Source organism: Spodoptera frugiperda, chromosome 18 (assembly GCF_023101765.2).
Source record: "Spodoptera frugiperda isolate SF20-4 chromosome 18, AGI-APGP_CSIRO_Sfru_2.0, whole genome shotgun sequence".
NCBI classification, from domain to species: Eukaryota; Metazoa; Arthropoda; class Insecta; order Lepidoptera; family Noctuidae; genus Spodoptera; species Spodoptera frugiperda.
The window spans coordinates 2,895,209-2,915,794 of NC_064229.1; the positions used below are offsets into that span (position 1 = coordinate 2,895,209).

The window sequence follows — 20,586 nt, forward strand, 5'->3', positions numbered from 1 at the left end:
CGACGCCACTACTGCTCATGTCGCAGAAGGTGCACTCTCATAAACGACTGAAATGTCAAACTGAATATGTCCCGATCGTGAAGCTGCTGACCAAAAGCATTAACTGAGTACTTTGAAGTAATCCTTACCAAGCGTATTGTATTACAAATATTAAATGACGACATGTCGCAGGTCGCAGTGCACCCTTCTGTCCGCTGCGCTACGTGCACGACGTCATTGTGAGTACATGGTCACAGCGCACTCTTTGTTAACAGGCGCTACGTTTATCCGGAGACATGCGTGTAGCAGTCAGCATTGGTGCGTCCGGTCAACAGACATTACAAGTTCTGTAACTACACGTTTTTACTAAATATTCTTCTCACTTGTAGACACGGTCATTTGTAATGCATCCCTAAAAGTCAGTTTATACAATATATCTTTCTATGTTTTTTCTTACCAGAATATAAAGCTGACTGTTGGTATATTTTAAAGTAGTTACGGGGGGAGTCCACGGCATCTTACCAGTACTGACGAGCAACGAGATATTGAGGACTTACCTGGAATAGAAATATACGGATAAGCAACTAAATTACTATGTAATAAATAGGTATGTAGGTATGTATGTACAAGTGAAACACTTGTATAAATCATTTATATGTAACTTAGTACATCGTCAATTTGTACACTTACATAAAGTACACAATAATCTGTAAATAATTATATTTATATAAAGGCTTTAGATAATATGAAGGCATGTTACCTACCTTACCCGCCACCGCAATAGAACCACAATACCCACAATACCCACAAGCTGTCAACAGTTACAACTACAGATCAGGAACAAAGGGAAGTTAGTACCTAATAAGTAATAGGGTTACGTCCACACGCGCACAATGCAAGACACGACCACGTCCCGAGCCAGGAACATATTATAGAATACTTCGGTCCCGAGTAAATATTCCGGGTGTAAAGCTGTTACTAGTGCACAAACATAAACTCTTCAATTACAGTGAAGACAACGCACGCGTACATCCGGATCGCTTTATTAATTAATGTAGCAAACATTATAATTGAACTCAAATCGAATATTATCAAGTCCACCACATTGTTCCCCACGAGACTTACGACGATGACAATTTCACATAATATTAGTAATGCGAAGGTGCCAAAATGTACCGAAACCTTTCAGTCGCTCAGGTATCATCCACAATGTCGAGTAATGTAGGCGCGGGCTACAATATGAGAGTAGTCTGTAGGTACGAGTACAGCGTGTGGTGTAGTCGTGTCGCACTGCGTACCGGGAGCGCGACGCTCTAATCTCGACCGTGGGGATACGAAGCCAATGCATTTGGATACTCAAATACTTACTAAACCTAAATTTAAGTATTGCTAAATCTACGGATATGCGGAGCACTTATCTTAGAGATGTTCCTACTTCCTACACAGTACCTAGTACCAGATAGATTATGAGTAACACGATAACCGATGCTATAATAAGAAAAAATTGGTGCCGAAGCCTGCTTCGTCATCGGCCGGTCACCAGCTAACGCGAACTATGTGCCTACTGTTGTTATGTCGCGGTTTTGTGACAATAGTAGTGAGGGATGCGATTCCTTAAGAACCCGGCGAGTGTAGAGTGCGGTACAAATGAGACGCGAGTGCAGCGAGTGCGGCGTTGATGCCTGCAGCCGGCCGGCTCCCGGCTCACAATACTGCGCGCCGTATTGTTTGTTATTCCAGTTTTTTCGTGTTGGCGCGGCTTTCAGTTAAGTAGGCCGTGTCTCTTGCAGCCGACCTACTTACTGAGCGACGCTGCTACTGAACAAACTGACAATTACTTACCGTAGGCTTTATCTACGTACCTACTGTGTTTCACAAAAATACTTTAGATATACCGTTCATTCATAGGGGCGTGCCGTACACGGGACACGCGACACACGTGAACCACTGTTTAGTTTTACATATTCCTACAATCTCATCTAAACCATGTGGTATCACTATTCAGTCATACAGAGACATCACTAAATAACAAAACGCTTAATTTCTAAAGTAATGTTTTCTAGTTTCCTAAGTGGACTCTCCGTGTCGTGGCATTAGTAGGGACATGTAGTGAAGACGTAATGATAGTGGGGACCCGTGCAGTGTTAGTCGTACGTTAGCTACTTAACTATCTACCAAACACAGGCCGAGCCGCGCTGTAATACATGTTACGGAAACACGTTACAACTCCGTTCATATACACGCGGGACATCGCGACAGCGGTGAATGTAGTTTGTTGCAAAGATGCTTCTGGGAGAAACGTGTTACATGTTGTTGCTACGTGTGCTGACGTCCCAAGTACACAGCCTAAAGAAAGATATTGAGGTTTTTGTCATATGAACGGAGCTCATAGGTCGTTTCGTATTAAACTTATGTGTTTTATTTTTATTGACATTATGTGTTCAAATATAGTGCACGTTATGGAAGATTGTCATTGGACGCATGCACTGTGACTATAGGTAGCTACTAATTAGTTAATTACAGTTTAGAAAGTGTAGAAATGTTAGTGTCATGGTTTAATACGGAACGAGCCAGATACAAGAGTCTAGTGACTACATACAGTACATTAGTGAATGAAACGAGCTGTTAGTATCCCAATCATTTATTTCCCACAACCAACCAGTAAGCCGTGCACCGCCACCGAAGCTGATGTCGTGAGTATTGACAGAGAGCAACGCGCGCGCTACTGTAGCATGTTGCACGGACTGTTGCGGCCAGCGCTGCATGTAGCGTTGCGTTTGCTCTAGTGAGAGGAAGACGGGCCGAGTCCCACAGTGCAAGTGTATCCCATCCACCGCGGGGGCGCGACACTCACCGCTGTGCACGCTGTCCGCAGAGCTGCGCCGCTCCGGGGGCGAGGCCGCCGGGGGCGCGGCCGCCGGGGTCGCGGTCGTCGGGGGCGCGGTCGTCGGGGGCGCGCGTAGTGTCTGCCACAGCTCGCGCAGGCGCAGCGCGGGCTCGCGCACGTCGGGCGCCACGGTCTGTCGCGCGGCGCCGCACTGCCGCTCCAGGTTGGTGTAGTTCTCCAGCACCTCGCGCACCTCGTGCGAGCGCTCCGCCAGCGCCGCCTGCAACGGAGCGCGTCAGTCCGGCCCTGGCAGTGTATGTATGTATGTATACACGCTGCATACTCACGGCGATGTCGGCGGCGGGCGCCCCGGCGGCGCGGCGCTGCGCGAGGTCGGCGGCCCAGGCCAGCGCGGCGTCGAGGCGCGCGCAGTACTTGCTGAGCGCCAGCAGCTTGCCGTCGATGTACTGGCCGTGCTCCTGCAGCCGCGCCTGCGCCTGCAACACGCGGGCTACACTACTGCTGCCTGCCCGCGGGCCGCGGCCTGCACCGTACAGTACGCACCTGCTGCAGCTCCGCCTGTAGCTGGCTCCCCCCCGGCGGCAGCGCCCCCCCCTGGCGCAGCACCTCCATGTCCCGCAGCTTGCCGGCCAGCTCCTCCTCGCGCGCCTGCCGACACAGCGACCCCACGTGAGACTGGGTAAGGTACGTACAGGGGTTCACGGTCTCCTGTGCGCCCATCGTCCGAGAGTGAGGCAGTACAACGCGAGCGCAACTAACTTTGCATTCAGATTAAACTTTAATCTTTTCCTTATGTTGTCCCAACTATTCAATACATATAACAAAGAGCGACTGCCATCTCCCTTCTATAAGCGCTAAGTATATGTTAAAGCCAAATTATTTATTTCAAATAGACCAGGAAGGCACTTTTGAACGTCAAAGCAAATATTTTAACAACGTCTGTCTGTCGGTCAGTCCTTAAGTGAAGCTATTTGCTCGTTCCAAAGTGTAGATTCCTATGGACAAGAACGAGCAAAACCTCCATAGGTTACTCTTTTTCAATCAGATTCACAGTACAATTCTTGGTTACATCGTTTCGATGATATGATGATATACATCGTTGCCAGTTTTAATAAATAAAGTAGACGGAGAGTTTTACTTCAGACACTCATATACACGACAACTGGAGGCGCACACTGCGCGCTCCAAGCCACGATGTATGTGCTTCAGTCGATCCGCACAGCTGTATGTAAACTACCTCCTTCATCGTACGAGTAACATTCCCATCCACATCTAGTGCACAACACACACTCGGAACATACATCGCGTACGACAACGGCTACACAGTGAATATGTAGACAAGCATAAATAATACTATTTACGTATCACCACCAACTGCAATATTATATTATATTAGTACCGTTAATAGTTTAGGTAATAAAGGTATGTGGTATAGTGCGGTCACGACGCGGTCAGTGCGCGGTCAGTATGTGGTCGCGGATAGATCGGCGATGGCGACGGTCGCCCGCGGAAGTGCTCACAGGGAAACTAAGCCCGCATCGCGAGCACACTGTATTTCATTTCATTACGATATAAACCGGTGAGGGCACCCAGACAAACGTAAATACACACTGCTGCAGGTGTTACTGGATCTATATTCGAACGAGATTCACACGACTCTTACGTCTTTACGCAACTCGGATGCCAACAAGATGGGACACGAATATTTTCATAGATTCAGAAATAGCCGCGATGCCGCCGCGACCCGCCCGGCCCTGCCAACTATCACTCGACTTCCTTATAGGGACGCGCTTTGTACGCTCGCGCTGTGTACCATACCACAGGCCCCGTGTGTACATGATACGGGCCCCGTGTGTACATGATACGGGCCCCGTGTGTACATGCTACAGGCCCCATGTACCCGAGGCTGGTCAGTACCGGCTGCAGCGCCACTCCAAGTTCTGCAGTACATCCTGCACGCACTGTCAGCGTGCAGCGTGTGCAGTGTGTGCAGCGTGTGCAGCGGTCGGTGCGAGTGACGTCACGCCCCCCCCGCGGTATATATACATGTACCGAGTCGTGTGTACTACGTGCACGGCGCGCGTATATTTAGCGCGTGGCGCGTGCCACACACACATTGACACATCTCCTCTATCCGCGAAAAAATATTAATGAACGTCGCCTAGCGGACTACATAAAACTTTAATCAATTATCTCATTTTAAAATTGCATAGCAGCATCAATCAGTTATACATACTGATTGATATTGCAATGCTGTTGAAATGACATTTATTGAGATTTTAGACTCTGAAACACAGGTACAGAAGTATTGTTTCCCCTGCAGACTGGTATACAGGCTGGCTTCCAGCGCTGCCAGCTGCCGGGCTGCAGTGTGCCGCGGAGTACGTACTGTGTCGGAGCGGACAGTGACGGCGCCGCGGATTTAGGCTTCTTGTTTTTTATACAGGATATACCACAAGAATACCACATGGAGGGGAAACTACCTACTACTAAAACTGCTGCAACTCAACATTGAAGGCGTCTCAGGGATCATGAATGATTGTCTTGGATCCCGCAACGGAATAAATAGGAATATATTATTAGAGAAGAAAAATAAGAGTGGGAACAAACACAGGTTTAAAAAAAAACCGGCCAAGTGGTGGTTTTACATAGTATTTGTATGAACGACAAAGTTATATTTGCGGTTTTTGAAAATGTTTTATTTCTTAAAAACTAATAATGATATCTTGTTCAAACTAATTTTCGTTATTAGTTTCCATTGAAATCTACAACATATATTTTTTTCAGTTTTCTTACTCTCTTATTTTAAAAGTTAGAGGGGGGGGACACTATTTTTTCCACTTTGGAAGCGTCTAACTTTCAAACGATTGATTTTAACGAAAGGTGGTTTTAGGAACCTTAATGTCTTTTTCAAAGACCTATCCATAGACACGTATATGTTAGCTGAAAAAAATATTTTTTTAATCAGTTCCATGTATGGAAGGCCCCCTTTAATTTTTAAATTTATAAATTTTTATTCAAAATTCGAATAGCGGTTACCGAAATACATCATCCTACAAAGTTTCAACTACGTAGGCCCAACAGTTTCGGAAATAAATGGCTGTGACATACGGACGGACAGACAGACAGACAGACATGACGAATTTATAAGGGTTCCGTTTTTTGCCATTTGGCAACGGAACCCTAAAAAAAACAAACAATTCGACCTGAATTATAGCTTTTTCAATAACAACTAACTGATTAAACTATCAAATCCGATATACAATAAGATAAACTCCCCTATAGTTTTAATTATACCATTGAAACGATTTAGATTTACACTTCAGCTAAGATCGCCCATAAGCAACCTATTCACTCGGGCCTTGAGGACACCCAGGTTATACCCATCAGGAAACACAGACTCCGGCAAGGAGTTCACTGCTTGCGACCTTGCGCCTGTGTTCGAGGCTTTGAAGCCGGGCCTCCACAAGCGCATCATCATTGATGAGCTTCTTGGCACGCCTTTCGATGTGGCGGCGTGGAGTATCGTGTAGTGACGTGGACAGTAGGTACCTTGACGAGGCTGTGTCGCACGGCGAGACAGGTCCGGTCGGCGGGGTTGGCGGCGTGGAGTATCGTGTAGTGACGTGGACAGTAGGTACCTTGACGAGGCTGTGTCGCACGGCGAGACAGGTCCGGTCGGCGGGGTTGGCGGCGTGGAGTATCGTGTAGTGACGTGGACAGTAGGTACCTTGACGAGGCTGTGTCGCACGGCGAGACAGGTCCGGTCGGCGGGGTTGGCGGCGTGGAGTATCGTGTAGTGACGTGGACAGTAGGTACCTTGACGAGGCTGTGTCGCACGGCGAGACAGGTCCGGTCGGCGGGGTTGGCGGCGTGGAGTATCGTGTAGTGACGTGGACAGTAGGTACCTTGACGAGGCTGTGTCGCACGGCGAGACAGGTCCGGTCGGCGGGGTTGGCGGCGTGGAGTATCGTGTAGTGACGTGGACAGTAGGTACCTTGACGAGGCTGTGTCGCACGGCGAGACAGGTCCGGTCGGCGGGGTTGGCGGCGTGGAGTATCGTGTAGTGACGTGGACAGTAGGTACCTTGACGAGGCTGTGTCGCACGGCGAGACAGGTCCGGTCGGCGGGGTTGGCGGCGTGGAGTATCGTGTAGTGACGTGGACAGTAGGTACCTTGACGAGGCTGTGTCGCACGGCGAGACAGGTCCGGTCGGCGGGGTTGGCGGCGTGGAGTATCGTGTAGTGACGTGGACAGTAGGTACCTTGACGAGGCTGTGTCGTACGGCGAGACAGGTCCGGTCGGCGGGGTTGGCGGCGTGGAGTATCGTGTAGTGACGTGGACAGTAGGTACCTTGACGAGGCTGTGTCGCACGGCGAGACAGGTCCGGTCGGCGGGGTTGGCGGCGTGGAGTATCGTGTAGTGACGTGGACAGTAGGTACCTTGACGAGGCTGTGTCGCACGGCGAGACAGGTCCGGTCGGCGGGGTTGGCGGCGTGGAGTATCGTGTAGTGACGTGGACAGTAGGTACCTTGACGAGGCTGTGTCGCACGGCGAGACAGGTCCGGTCGGCGGGGTTGGCCCGCGTGCCCCCCAGCAGCTCCTGCACGTCGTGCAGCGCGGCGCGCGCAGACTCGGCCCATGCGCTGTCTGCAGCGGGCGCCTCCCCGGCCGCGGGACTGTCCTTTGTGCCATCTTGCGTCTGTAGGTCGCTGCTCGTCTGCATGTCGTTCTCTTCTATTTGTATCCTAAATATACACAAGTAGGTGTTACGCTTATACGAAGAATGGTAAATAACTTCCGAAATATTTTACTTTCTATGTCAAATATTTGTTTATTTATAACTTATTGCTGACATGTGAGACGACTTTTGACACTTTGTAATATATTCGATGCTTTTGTACCGGCACATATTTTTAAGATGAATCGTTTAAGATTGTAGATTACGAATATTTTTCTCTTCCACAATGCACCTCGCTCCTCGCATCTTCCAAATGAAAAATAGCATTTAGCGTCAACAATATAGCAGTAGGTAACAGTAGTGTGTATAGTCGGGGGAAGTGAGAGTATGGCGGGGCGTGTAGTTACGTGTCGGCGTGGTGCAGCGCGGCGTGCAGCGCGTGGCTGCGCTCGCTGAGCAGCTCCAGCTGGTCCTGCACGTGCTGCGCCAGCGGCGCCGCGCACGCCGCCAGCACGCCGCGGCCCGCCGCGCGCGCCTCCGCCAGCACGCCGCCGCGCGCCGCGTGCTCCGCGCGCAGCGCCGCCAGCGCGCGCCCGCGCTCGCCCGGCGCCAGCGCGCGCGCCGCCTCCACGCGCCGCTCGGCCGCGTCCAGCCACTCGCCGCCCTCCTCCAGCAGCGAGTACAGGCGCGCCCACTCCGCCTGGCACGCGCTCCATCTGCACGCAACGCAACGTCACCGCGGGCTCCGGTGCAACCCACCGGGAAATAAGGCAGCCTCGTGTCTACCAGAGGCTCGGACTAACTCGACTGGTGCGGCGGGTGTCTACGAATACCGATTGCTTACCACCGGATACCTATCTAACCGAAGCAGGTATCTTCGGTCATACATATTAACGATGAAAAATACAATCTGGCGACATCCCGAAAATGTACGGAACAAAAGAGCAGTCACCGGTCGTGTCGCGTGCGGTAGTGGTCCTGCAGCGCGGCCCACTCGGCGCGCAGCTTGTCGTGCAGGCGCTGGGCGCGCTGCGCGCCCGGGCCGGCGCGCGCCGCGTGCCACGCCAGCTCGCGCTCGGCCTCGGCCACCTGCGGCGCCACGTCGGCCAGGCCGGCGCGCACGCGGGCCAGCGCGTCCTCCTGCAGCGGGAACTCGTCGTAGTCGCGCGAGCCCAGCGGCGGCGCGCGCAGCACGGCGCCCAGCGCCGCCACGGCCTCGCGCGCGCGGTTGGCGCGCGTCACGTGCTCGGGCCCGGGCGCGGGCGCGGCGCGCGCCAGCAGCTCGGCCACGGCGCGCTCGGGCAGCCCCACGTGCGCCGCGCGCAGCTCGCGCGCCAGGTGCGCGGCGCGCTCCACGCCCGCCTCGCGCGCCGCGTGCTCGGCGCCGTCCTGGCCGTCACCGTCGCCGGCGGGCCACGCCTGCGCCTCCTCCAGTATCTTGTTCAGCTCCTTCAGGTTGTCCTCCGCCCGCAGCGCGAGGTTACGTTTCAACTCGATCTCCGACATCACCATCGACCATTTGTTACGCAATTTATCCTGTACGAGTGATGTGAAAGTATCGAATATAGTTTTTATTTAATAACGAGCGGTCGACAATCGAATAACCGGGCGAGAACGAGTAACGAGCATTTTCCCAGTAGGTATGTGTAATACGTGTCGCGCGTACCTGGAAGTGCGTCTGGATGTAGTCGGCCAGCAGCGGGCTGTCCCGGTGCTTGGCGTAGACGAGCGAGTCTCCCTGCGAGATGAGCGCGGCGGCGTCGGGCGCGAGCTGGCCCAGCTGGTGCTTGAGGATCTCGAGGCGCTTGGCGGGGTCCCGCTCGGCCGCCACGCCGCCCACGGTGAGCAGCATGACGTCCATGGAGCGCAGCAGCGCGCGCGCCGCCGCCTCCCAGCGCAGCACGCCGGCGTCCGCCGCGCCGCCCCAGCGCGCGCGCAGCTCCGACGCACTCGCCGAGCCGTCGCCCGACTTCGCCGATTGCTCGTCTGTCGACTTAGCTGACTCGTCGTCTAGTGGCTTCGACGGTTTGTCGTCTGACAATTTGCCGGACTCGGCGGCCGGCAAGTTAGGGGACTGATCGCCAGATGATTTGGGCGACTGATCTTCTGACAATACGGGTGACTGGTCACCGATCGTTTCGGACGATCGGTCTTCGCTCGACTTCGGCGACTGATCGCTAGTGAACGTGGGCGGCTGGTCACCTGTCGCCTGGGGGGACTGATCTCCCGTCGGTTTGGGCAAGTGGTCGCCGATCAGCTTGGGCGACATGGCCACCACTTGCACCGACTGCTTGCTGCGCTCCTCTTGCTTGATAGGTGTCGACGTCGACAACGGGGCCTTGTCGTCGAACTCGCTACACGACGTCGAGCGTAACTGCACAGACAGACACACAGGGATCAAGCGATCCACCATCACATTACTACCATTGAGTTAAACCAATAGAGAAGCAATCTCCATTACTGCGAGTCAACAAACATGAAGCCACTTTTGACATACAAAGACGTAGCTTTGAAACAACTAGACATTTTGAAGAAACATGTCCGTCTCACTTACTCAAATTGCAAGAACAATACAACGCTAAGATTAGACAGAGATGGACACATAAACATGCAATGAACAGGTGTTGCCGATATGTCAAACTTTACTGATAATGAACATAAAAAAAAATTAATGTACATATTTATGAAAAAAATATATATATTTGTTGAAATTATTTTACTAACCAAATATAAGTTATGCCACGCAATACAACGACTAGTAACTTGATTACAAAATTATTATACAGTTTGATTTTTTATCACCAACCAATTTTTTCTGAGAGTTAGATATTATTCAAACATTCCATTTTTAAATAAAAAAGTAACCGAACCCCTCCCTAACACTAAAATAGTCAAAATAACTTTGATTTTGATAGTCGGTGTTTCTCATTATTATTTGACACCGACCTCCGTTAGTGTTATTTTTAACTGATTTTCTTCAGGGAATTCGGTTATTTTTTTATTTAAAAATGGAAAGATTAAATGATCCTAACCTAACTGTCAGAAAAAAATTGGCTGGTAATAAAAAAAAATCTGACTGAGGATATAAAATATAACAATCATTAATGTACGTTCATCAAATTTATGAATGAGAGTGTGATTATTTTTGAATATTTATTTTATTGTATTGAAAACTTGTAATAATTTATTTATGACCCATTCATCATCTCTATTTGTACGCATTTGTCACAGTTTGCTACATATCAGAGTATTCTATAGAATTATAAATGCAAAATAATGTACAATGTGTAGGTATGTACTAATCAAACAATTAATTAATTAATAAAAATAAGGACAAATGCAATGAGATAATGCATCATCTCTATTTGTACTCATTTGTCACAGTTTGCTTCATATCAGAGTATTCTATAGAATTATAAATGCAAAATAATGTATAATGTGTAGGTACGTACTAATCAAACAATTAATTATTTAATAAAAATAAGGACAAATGCAATTATTTTCACTACGATTGTGGTAAAATACTGAATTATTTGGTCAAACCCTAGCATTATTCGATATTGTATTTTTTATGATTTTGTACTATCCATATTTTACGTACCGTAATATTAATGAATAAAAATGTAAGTAACGTTTAAAAAGTAACTCTTACATAACTCGTTCACCCATTAATGAATGGGGCTGGGCCGAGTAATACAGTGGTGTGTAGGGGTGTATGCCTACGTAAGGTACCGGGACGCCACACATTACCTGCGGGGGCGGGCTGCGCGCGCGCAGCTCGGTGGCGGACGGCTCGGGCAGCGCGGGGCGCGTCGCGGCCTCGGCGCGCGCGCCGGCCGGGATCACGTCGGGCACGCCCGCCATGGCGCCGCGGATCGACGTAGGGTTTTCTTCTTCCGAACTGTTTTTGCGTTTTAATATACCGAGCGTCGGTTTCATCCTTTGTTCGAGAGTCTTCACTTCGACTACGAAAGTCTTAGGTTCCGTTCCCAAGTCGACGGGCTGCCGAGTTTGTTCCTGATCGTCAGAATCGGTGAGAGACTCGTTCTCGGTATCGTCGATGATCTCCACGGTCTCCACGGTCTGCGGTATGAACTCGACGACGGCATCGATCGCTTCGAACGGGTATATCTCGACGGGCTCGATGGGGCTGACGGTGGACTTGACGATCTCGTGCTCCTTGACCGCCACCACGTGGCACGGGTCCGCCTGCGCCACGTCGGGCGCGGCGGGGGCCCGGGCGCGGATCTTATCTTTGGAGATCTGTGTGAACAGGTCGCTGTCTGTCAGCAAGTTGAACGTGCTGCTGTTCTGCTGGGGAGTGGACGGCGTGTGGGGGGTGGACGGAGTCGAGGGCCGATCCGCCGGCTCCGGGGTGCCGGCCGGACCGTAGGATGCGGGGGAAGAGGGGGTAGCGGGTATACTGGGGCTGGCGGGGGTTGTGGGACTGACGGGGGTTGTGGGACTGACGGGGGTTGTGGGACTGACGGGGGTTGTGGGACTGACGGGGGTTGTGGGACTGACGGGGGTTGTAGGGCTGGCGTTAGTTGTAGGTATAGCGGAGGTGCTGAGGGTGATGGGGCGTCGCAGGGGCGGGGGTTCGATGGAGTCGGTGGACATGGCGCTGCAGTCAGACGCGGGACTCTCAGACACTCGCTTCCCTCTCTCGAGTGAGGATCCTCTGCTCCTGTGACCGCCTTCTTTGATTTCTTTTCTGATTGGTACAGGGCTTTTCAAAGCTAACGGTATTTTAGACTTTTTAAGTTCTGGTTTTTCTGTTTCTGGAGTATTAACAGGACTCTCTAGCCGCCTTTTAATAGTGTCTGTAACATTCTCGTACTCGACAACGGGCGCGCCGTCCGTGTGTGCTTGCGTGGCGGCCTGCAAGCACAAACCGCGCCGGCTTTAGTCTCCGTACAACGTTAATGTGTTACAAGCCACACTGTTATTTACAGGTTAGTCAAACCGGAGCGGCGCGTCCCAAGTCCGCAGCTGGATGAGATGCGTGATACAAGCATGATCCGGTCGGCTGCACCAAGCGCACGCGTGGACCCGTGGACACCAACACCACCATATGTACATGTATACAGTCCGCACGACCTCGCCACTCACTATTAGTTTGTTATTGGAAACGGTCGAATTCTTACAAATAACAGTAATGAACACCAATGTGCCTATGAATCACTTACCGTTGCAAATGAAGCGACTACGTGCAAGTAATATTCAGTGAATCGACAAGCATAATGTAATCTGAGTAACGGAGACACCAACACAAGTTCGGACGTCGCTGTGCGAGTACACTCGACAGGTACGAGGACGGATATATGAACATGATGAACCGGTGCAGCGGGACCCGGGCCTTACCTCGAGCTTCTCAGGCGGGGGCCGCGGCCGCGGCGCGGGGGGCGCGGGGGGCGCGGCGGGCGCGGCCGGGCCGTGCTTCTTGAGGTGGTCCCAGCGCGCGTTGATGGCGTCGATCTGCTCGCGCAGGCCGTCGGCGTACTGCGGGTCGCAGGTGTCGGCGAAGCGTGTGTAGTTGGCGTTGAGCTTGTCCCGCAGCGCCTGCATGCGCGACATCTCCAGCTCCAGCGTCTGGCGGCCCATGGCGGCGCCCAGCCCGTCCAGCCAGGCGCCCAGCGCGCCCAGGTCGCTCTGGATGTCGCGCGCCGCCAGCAGCGCCTGCTCCAGCCGCGACTTGGACTCCGTGATCTGCGCGCCGAGCTTGTTGTACAGCTCCTTCAACATGTCGATCTTCTTCGAGAACTCCTGCGGCTCGGGGACCGTCTTGTCTTCCACCATCTTGCGCCCGGTCTTGATGATGGACTCCACTTCCGACTTGATCTCGCTGAGGGTCCGGTAGAACCTCTGTCGACAAAACGATACGAAGGTCAGCTATGGACACTGCATCCGTTTTAACAATATTGGCAGGTTCACTGACGAGCGATAGTGGTACTACTTACGAGCCATTTGTAAAAAGCAAGACTCAGGATAACAAGTAAATAGACCGAGTCCCACGACATGAGGCCGGAGTGTACGGACAGTATGGACAGTGCGGACAGTGCGGGCGCTACAGGCCGGCCCGGGATGTACGACGCGCACTGCGCTCACGCTGCCTCACTCATGTTTACATATAGCCACAGTGTGTCATTTTCTCGCAGTATTTCCAAACAAACAGTAACGACACAAAAGTATTGAATCGACTTTCAGAGATCGGTATATTGTTGCATCTAGTAGCGTAGTACATGAATGCGATTATTTAATAAGTAGAGCCAGTCCAGTGCCGGCGCCGCATCGTACATCGGAGCTCACAAATAGAATGATAGAATCCTTTCAACGCGCGGCACGCGAGCCCCGCGTACAATAGTGAAGCCCGCGCTACTGCATGCTCACTCGACCGCGGCGCCATGTACCAACTGTAATCAATCTGCGCCGCACTCTACTTCCGAACTAATCTACATCCTCATCTAGACAACACTACATACTCATCTGCTTATTGTAATCCTTCCTTCCAGCTAAGTACCAAATCCATGAATATTTTTATTTTGGTATTAATTTAATAAGCGAGCAGAACGATATAGAAGCGGATGAATGTACGTTTCGTATAATCTAATCGTATGCCATTCGTGGACGTGATGGAGTGAGAGAGAGAGAGAGAGAAATCATGTACTAATTTTACGATAAAATAATCGCCAAGTGGTTATTTCATTAATTATATTCAAAACACCGGCCCGTTCTCGCCGGGTGCAAATATTTTCTGTTCTAATTGTATTATATCTTCGTGAGATATATTATTCTTATAAACTTAACTAATTTTCTTGCCAGCCTGAACAAAATGTTGAAGCTTGGATCTAGTAACATAAATACAAGTTGTATGCTGCTGTCTGTGCTCGCATCATACTTCATTTTTATTAAGTTTTTGTTAGCTGTAACTCCTCCATGTACTGAATAAATAAGTTAATTAATTAATTAATTACTATGGTTTTCGCCTTAATCCCGTAACTATGTGAGACACCTTGTCTACATGTTATGCATTTAACTTCAGTTCATGAAACTATCTGCATGGAATGCAAGATACTAGACTGTCACAGATCTTGGAAGTTGGAAAACCAGGTAAGTGCATGAAGAAGCGATAAGATATACATACATGTTAGGTGGAGGGAGTTTGGTGGGCAGGTTGTAAAAAATAAAGAGAAGGTTAACATTTTATAGTTAGCCGTGATATTAAGTTTCAAGGGACAAGTGGACCGAGCGCCCTTCACTGCGCGACGGATGGAGACATGCAGCACATGTCGTTGTACTCGTGTACACTGTGTGTTACTGTGTGTCACTGTGCCCACTACTCTGTACTGTGTGGCTTGATTTGCGTGCGAATGTATGTTTGTTCGTGTTTGTGTGACTTACCACGCGTGCCGGGAACTACGTCCGTGTGGCCCGGCACAGGCCGCGGCGATACTGTTACATGCAGTTACATGCAGGACCGGCCGCCACTCACTGCCGCCGTTACTCAATCACTCTCAAGGAACACTTGCACTCGCATTGCAGCCATACTCGTAGACACATTCATGTCTTATAACAATACTAGCTTCTGCCAGAGACTTTGCCCGCGGTTTCGTGGGATAAAAGTAGCCTATGTGTTATTCCAGACCATAATCTACCTCTGTTCCAAATCGCATTCCGATCACTTCAGCCATTTTGACGTGATTGAGTTACAAATATACACACAAACACACAAACTTTCGCTTAATAATATTAGGCAAATATTCAGCATAACAATTTAAGATTAAAGAAAAATAAAGATCAGCTGCGCTCACAGCTCCCCCGTAGGAAACAGTGCGAGAATATGTAGCCTACTATGTTGACCCGACCTGCTAGTAGCATTCATGCCAAATTTGAAGTAAATCCAAACAGAAAAAGTATCAAGTCGACACAAGTAAGAGGTCAGCTCTGATGTTTGTTAGCCTATGTACCGCCACACCTGGCTTTGGACGTCCCGGAACGTCAATGTAAACAATGGAACAATCTTATCAATAATATGAATTCATTACTTCATCACTACAGGAGCACAAACTACTGGACAATCAGATAACCGCACAAAAGACACGAGAAAATCTGCCCAGCGAGTTGAGTATCCACGACATCGGCAACTATACTATAAGTTGTTTGCTGGTGGGAGGAATCGTCGTTGCTATTATAGTATGGCTAATAAGAAAAGCAATATCTCCACCAACACTAAGACTCAACAGATAGATTCATCAACACCTCCAGAGAAGAAGACGTTAGAAAGTATAGAGCTGAAGGAAATTGCAAACAAATCTGAAACATCTGATGGTCATTCGAAGTACCCAATGGGAACTAGATTCAAACTATAATCATTTGTAACTGGAGACTTTGTTTTTACTTAATATTTTATTGTTTTATGTCTTATTTTGTATTCTGTTAACTTGTAACGCAATTTTAGTGATCTAAGTACGCCTATTATCTTTCCCTCGGGAGCATGTTCGAGCCAATAATGTTCATACAGCGAAATACATTTTGCATAATAAACTCTACATTTTAAGTAGTCGTAACTACACCTCCGTCACGCGGTTATTGTAAACAATAAGTGCGGCTCAGATAACTAAACATAACTTTCGATATATACAAATAAACATTTTAAAGTGTTACTTAGTGGTTTGGTGTTCATCCTTTACAACCTACAACAACTACTGGAGGATCGTCAACGGCGAAATACTCCAACACATACCCTTTTGTAGAGGATATCATTTATAAGCATCTTACTGAAATATAGAATATCAAAATCGAATGATATATTATTTTGGTTTAATTGAATGTACGACGATGATACGTGTGATGGGTCTTTGTTATCGTGTACAATAGTAAGATGCGGCGAGTACTCACGAGGCAGGTGCGGAGCTGCGCGCGCACGCGGTCGGGGTCGAGCGCGGGGCGGGCCAGCTGCAGCGCCGCGTCGCGCTGCACGCCACCCAGCGCCGCCGCCGCCGCCGCCAGGCGCGCGCCCAGCGCCCCGCCCGCGCCGCCCGCGCCGCCCGCCCCGCCCGCCGCCTCCTGCAGCGCGCGCTCGGCGCCGTCGAAGCGGCGCTGCAGCAGCTCCAGCTGGTCCAGCAGGCGCGCGCCCGCCTCGTGCTTGCCGGCGCGGCGGTAGGCGTCGGCCTGCGCGCGCACGTCGCGCAGCAGCGCGCGCTGCGCGGGCGCGGCGGCCAGCAGCGCGGCGGCGGCGGCGGGTCCGTGGCAGGGTCCTGGCCCGCGGCGTCCAGCCACTGCTGCAGGCGGTCCACGGCCACCTCGGTGCGCGCGGCCTCGCGCACGCCGCGCTCCAGCAGCGCGCTGCGCGCGGCCGCCTCGGCGCGCAGCGAGTTCCACGACTCGGTGATGGCGTCGATCTCGGCCTGGATCCAGCCCGGCATGATGTGCGCGTCGATGAGCTGGCGCCCGATGTCCTGGATGCGCGACAGGCGCTCGTCGCTGTGGTTCTGAATGTAGTTTTCCAGATCCTGCGATGTCCCACACCGAAAACCTTACTTTCCCGAGTGCTCAATATGTATAACTAACTACTGTTTTTATTTTAAAACGACACAATAACATAACTGACTGCTAATAAAATACTAAACAAACCCAGTTTCATCATTTAGTACAATATATGAACGTCACAAAAAATGTGACGCGATCCATTAAATGTACAACATGCTAATTACGGCGTAAATATGGGAGTTTTGTGTATTTTGACGTGCTCTGAATAATTTCTATTTAACAACTTCATACGTGTATTGGTGATATATTTTTTTTATTATCTAATACTTTTATTGCTGCTCTCGCCTGTGATACTGGATATTCTCTCTAATATTATTCTAAATTGACAACATGTATGATTTTGTGTTAAAATATCTATATATTAATACGTGATGCAAAAACTTTGGACCGCTTTTTACGAAAATTGCGCGGACGTAGGAGCATAAAATTTGGTACACTTATAGTTTATGTGTAGAAGAAGTGGAGAACGCTAATATTTTTGAAAAATAATGCTTATAAAGTACATTAAATCAATAAATAAAACATTACACACACATGCATAGTATCTGATCGTATTTGACAAAACGTCAAAATCAATAGACATTGCGATGATATTCTGACGTCTCATATGAATAGAGTTTTATAAAAGAGTTTGTTTGAGTTTGAGTTAAATAAAAATTATCCTTGAACGTATGTTAAGTGGTATTGTAAATTAAATCGTATATGGTCGAATTTCGACCACTAGGCGACCACTAGTTTATTTGATTATAAATAAAGAGCGCAAAGCGAGTCGCGTGGTACTGACGTAGAGCTCGTCGGAGATCTCCTCTGCGTCGGCGGGCGCGTTGGGCGAGCGTCGCAGGCGGCGCTGCAGCCCGTCCAGCCACGCGCGCTCCTGCGTCAGCCACGCGCGCAGCTCGCCGCTCTCGTGCCACGCCTCCGCCAGCACCCTGCGGGTATATAGGCACGTGTAGTAGTGTAGTAGTGCAGTAGTACAGTAGTGTAGGCCAGTACCCACTTGTAGCGCTCGTACACGCCGTGCGTGACGCTGGTCCAGCGCGCGTTGAGGCGCGTGACGCGGCGCGCCAGCTCCGCGCCCGCCGCGCCCGCCGCCACCAGCATGTCGCCGCCTGCGCATACATATACATGTACACACATACACACACACACTACACTATACACTGCACGCACTACTCACTGCAGTCGTTGAGGTTGCGGAACTGCTGCGTGTGGTCGTCGCACTTGTCCTTGAGCGCCTGGAAGCGCGCCTTCATCTGGTACAGCTCGGCGGAGTCCGTGATGCGGCACTCGTGCTCGGCGGGCAGCTGCGCCTCCAGCTCCTGCAGCCAGGCCTCCATGTCCGCGATCTTGCGGAACACGGCCTCGGTGCGCTCCAGCCCCCTCCGCAGCTCCTCGTTCAGTCGGAACGCCTTCTGCGTCACGCTCTCGTATCGTTTCACTAGGCTCTTCGTTTCGTTCTGTACCATCTTAGCGATGGCGTCGTCGCAATCTTCGAGGATCGATTCTTTGGTGCTTTCCACTGTGTCTATTTCAGCCTTGTACGTCTGTTTCTCTTCCTCGAATTTCTACAAACAAAAGTATCGCAAGTTAGGAAACGCAGGCGCACACGCCCCCCCCCCCCCCCCGGCCGACACTCACGTTGCTGGCGTCCAGCATGAGCTCGAGCGCGTCCTGCTGCGCCAGCGGCACGTCCTGCAGCCGCAGCCAGTCGTCCAGGCGCTGCAGCCAGCCCCGCGCCGCGTCACCCGCGCGCTGCCAGCGCTGCACCAGCTCCAGCCCTGCAACACCCACCTCGCGGTAAACCTGTTCTGCCACGATCTTTCTGTCGATCGTCATTATAATATCACTGTATTTACCGTTTTCTAGTTTTTTAATTTTCTGTTGTAATATTATTTTCGTGTCTTCGAACTTGGTGACCAAGTTTTCGAGGCTGCTTTTGAAGTTGAGTTCCTGCACGCTTCCTTTCTCGTAGTCGTCCCTCCGCTCGGAGACCACGCGGTCGTACGTGGCCTGCAGCTCGTCGAACTCGCGCGCCAGGCGCCGCAGCTGCTGCAGCTTGTCGGCCATGGCCTCGCGCGTCGAGATGACGGCGTGCTCCGCGATGATCTGCGACTCCATGGCCAGGATCTTGTCGTGCAGCGCCTTGAAGTCGTCGGGCGCGGCCGCGCGCGCCGCGATGTCCGCTTCGCGCGCCGCCAGCTCCTGCAGCAGCGCGGCCAGCGCCTCGTGCGCGGCCTGCGCGCGCGGCTGCAGGCGCGCGGCGTGCGGCGCGGCCAGCGCGGCGGCGCGCGCGCCCAGCCCGGCGGCCCGCGCCAGCAGGCCGCGCGCGGTGCGCAGGCGCGGCCGCAGGTGCACGCGCTGGTTGTGGTGCGCGCGCGCAGCCAGCAGGCGCGCGCTGGCCGTGCGCAGCTCGTCCAGCTCGCGCTCCAGCTGCAGCAGCTCGGGCTCCAGCTCGGCGGCCGCCTGCAGCCCCGCCTGCGCGGCGCGTATGTCGGCGAGCGTGGCGGCGATGGAGTCCCAGCGCGCCTTGAGCTGGCGGATGCTGTCGGCGTGGCGCTCCGCCTCCTCTGCAAGACACGGCGCGGTGAGTGGGGGCCGCAGGGGCCCACACATACAGCACTACACTCACCCTGCAGGCCGCAGGGGCCCACACATACAGCACTACACTCACCCTGCAGGCCGCAGGGGCCCACACATACAGCATTACACTCACCCTGCAGGCCGCAGGGGACCACACATACAGCATTACACTCACCCTGCAGGCCGCAGGGGCCCACACATACAGCATTACACTCACCCTGCAGGCCGCAGGGGACCACACATACAGCATTACACTCACCCTGCAGGCCGCAGGGGACCACACATCAGCATTACACTCACCCTGCAGGCCGCAGGGGACCACACATACAGCATTACACTCACCCTGCAGGCCGCAGGGGACCACACATACAGCATTACACTCACCCTGCAGGCCGAGGGGCCCACACATACAGCATTACACTCACCCTGCAGGCCGCAGGGGCCCACACATACAGCACTACACTCACCCTGCAGGCCGCAGGGGCCCACACATACAGCACTACACTCACCCTGCAGGCCGCAGGGGCCCACACATACAGCACTACACTCACCCTGCAGGCCGCAGGGGCCCACACATACAGCTTACCCTGCAGGCCGCAGGGGACCACACATACAGCATTACACTCACCCTGCAGGCCGCAGGGGACCACACATACAGCATTACACTCACCCTGCAGGCCGCAGGGGACCACACATACAGCATTACACTCACCCTGCAGGCCGCAGGGGCCCACACATACAGCATTACACTCACCCTGCAGGCCGCAGGGGACCACACATACAGCACTACACTCACCCTGAGTCCGCAGGGGCCCACACATACAGCACTACACTCACCCTGCAGGCCGCAGGGGCCCACACATACAGCACTACACTCACCCTGCAGGCCGCAGGGGCCCACACATACAGCACTACACTCACCCTGCAGGCCGCAGGGGCCCACACATAC

At 51.9% G+C, this 20,586-nt stretch overlaps 1 protein-coding gene across 1 annotated transcript in view; it reads right to left on the reverse strand.

Moving 5' to 3' along the window:
• The window catches only part of LOC118277991 (dystrophin, isoforms A/C/F/G/H), a 438,713-nt gene that overhangs the window by 402,653 nt on the left and 15,474 nt on the right, over positions 1 to 20,586 (reverse strand). The window contains 16 exon segments of the mRNA XM_050700084.1: positions 2,834 to 3,086; positions 3,154 to 3,303; positions 3,371 to 3,475; positions 7,359 to 7,575; positions 7,916 to 8,224; positions 8,461 to 9,044; positions 9,175 to 9,882; positions 11,259 to 12,389; positions 12,873 to 13,373; positions 16,407 to 16,736; positions 16,739 to 17,020; positions 17,842 to 17,986; positions 18,055 to 18,166; positions 18,235 to 18,622; positions 18,696 to 18,835; positions 18,914 to 19,624. Of these exon segments, the coding sequence (XP_050556041.1) occupies positions 2,834 to 3,086; positions 3,154 to 3,303; positions 3,371 to 3,475; positions 7,359 to 7,575; positions 7,916 to 8,224; positions 8,461 to 9,044; positions 9,175 to 9,882; positions 11,259 to 12,389; positions 12,873 to 13,373; positions 16,407 to 16,736; positions 16,739 to 17,020; positions 17,842 to 17,986; positions 18,055 to 18,166; positions 18,235 to 18,622; positions 18,696 to 18,835; positions 18,914 to 19,624 (6,066 nt within the window).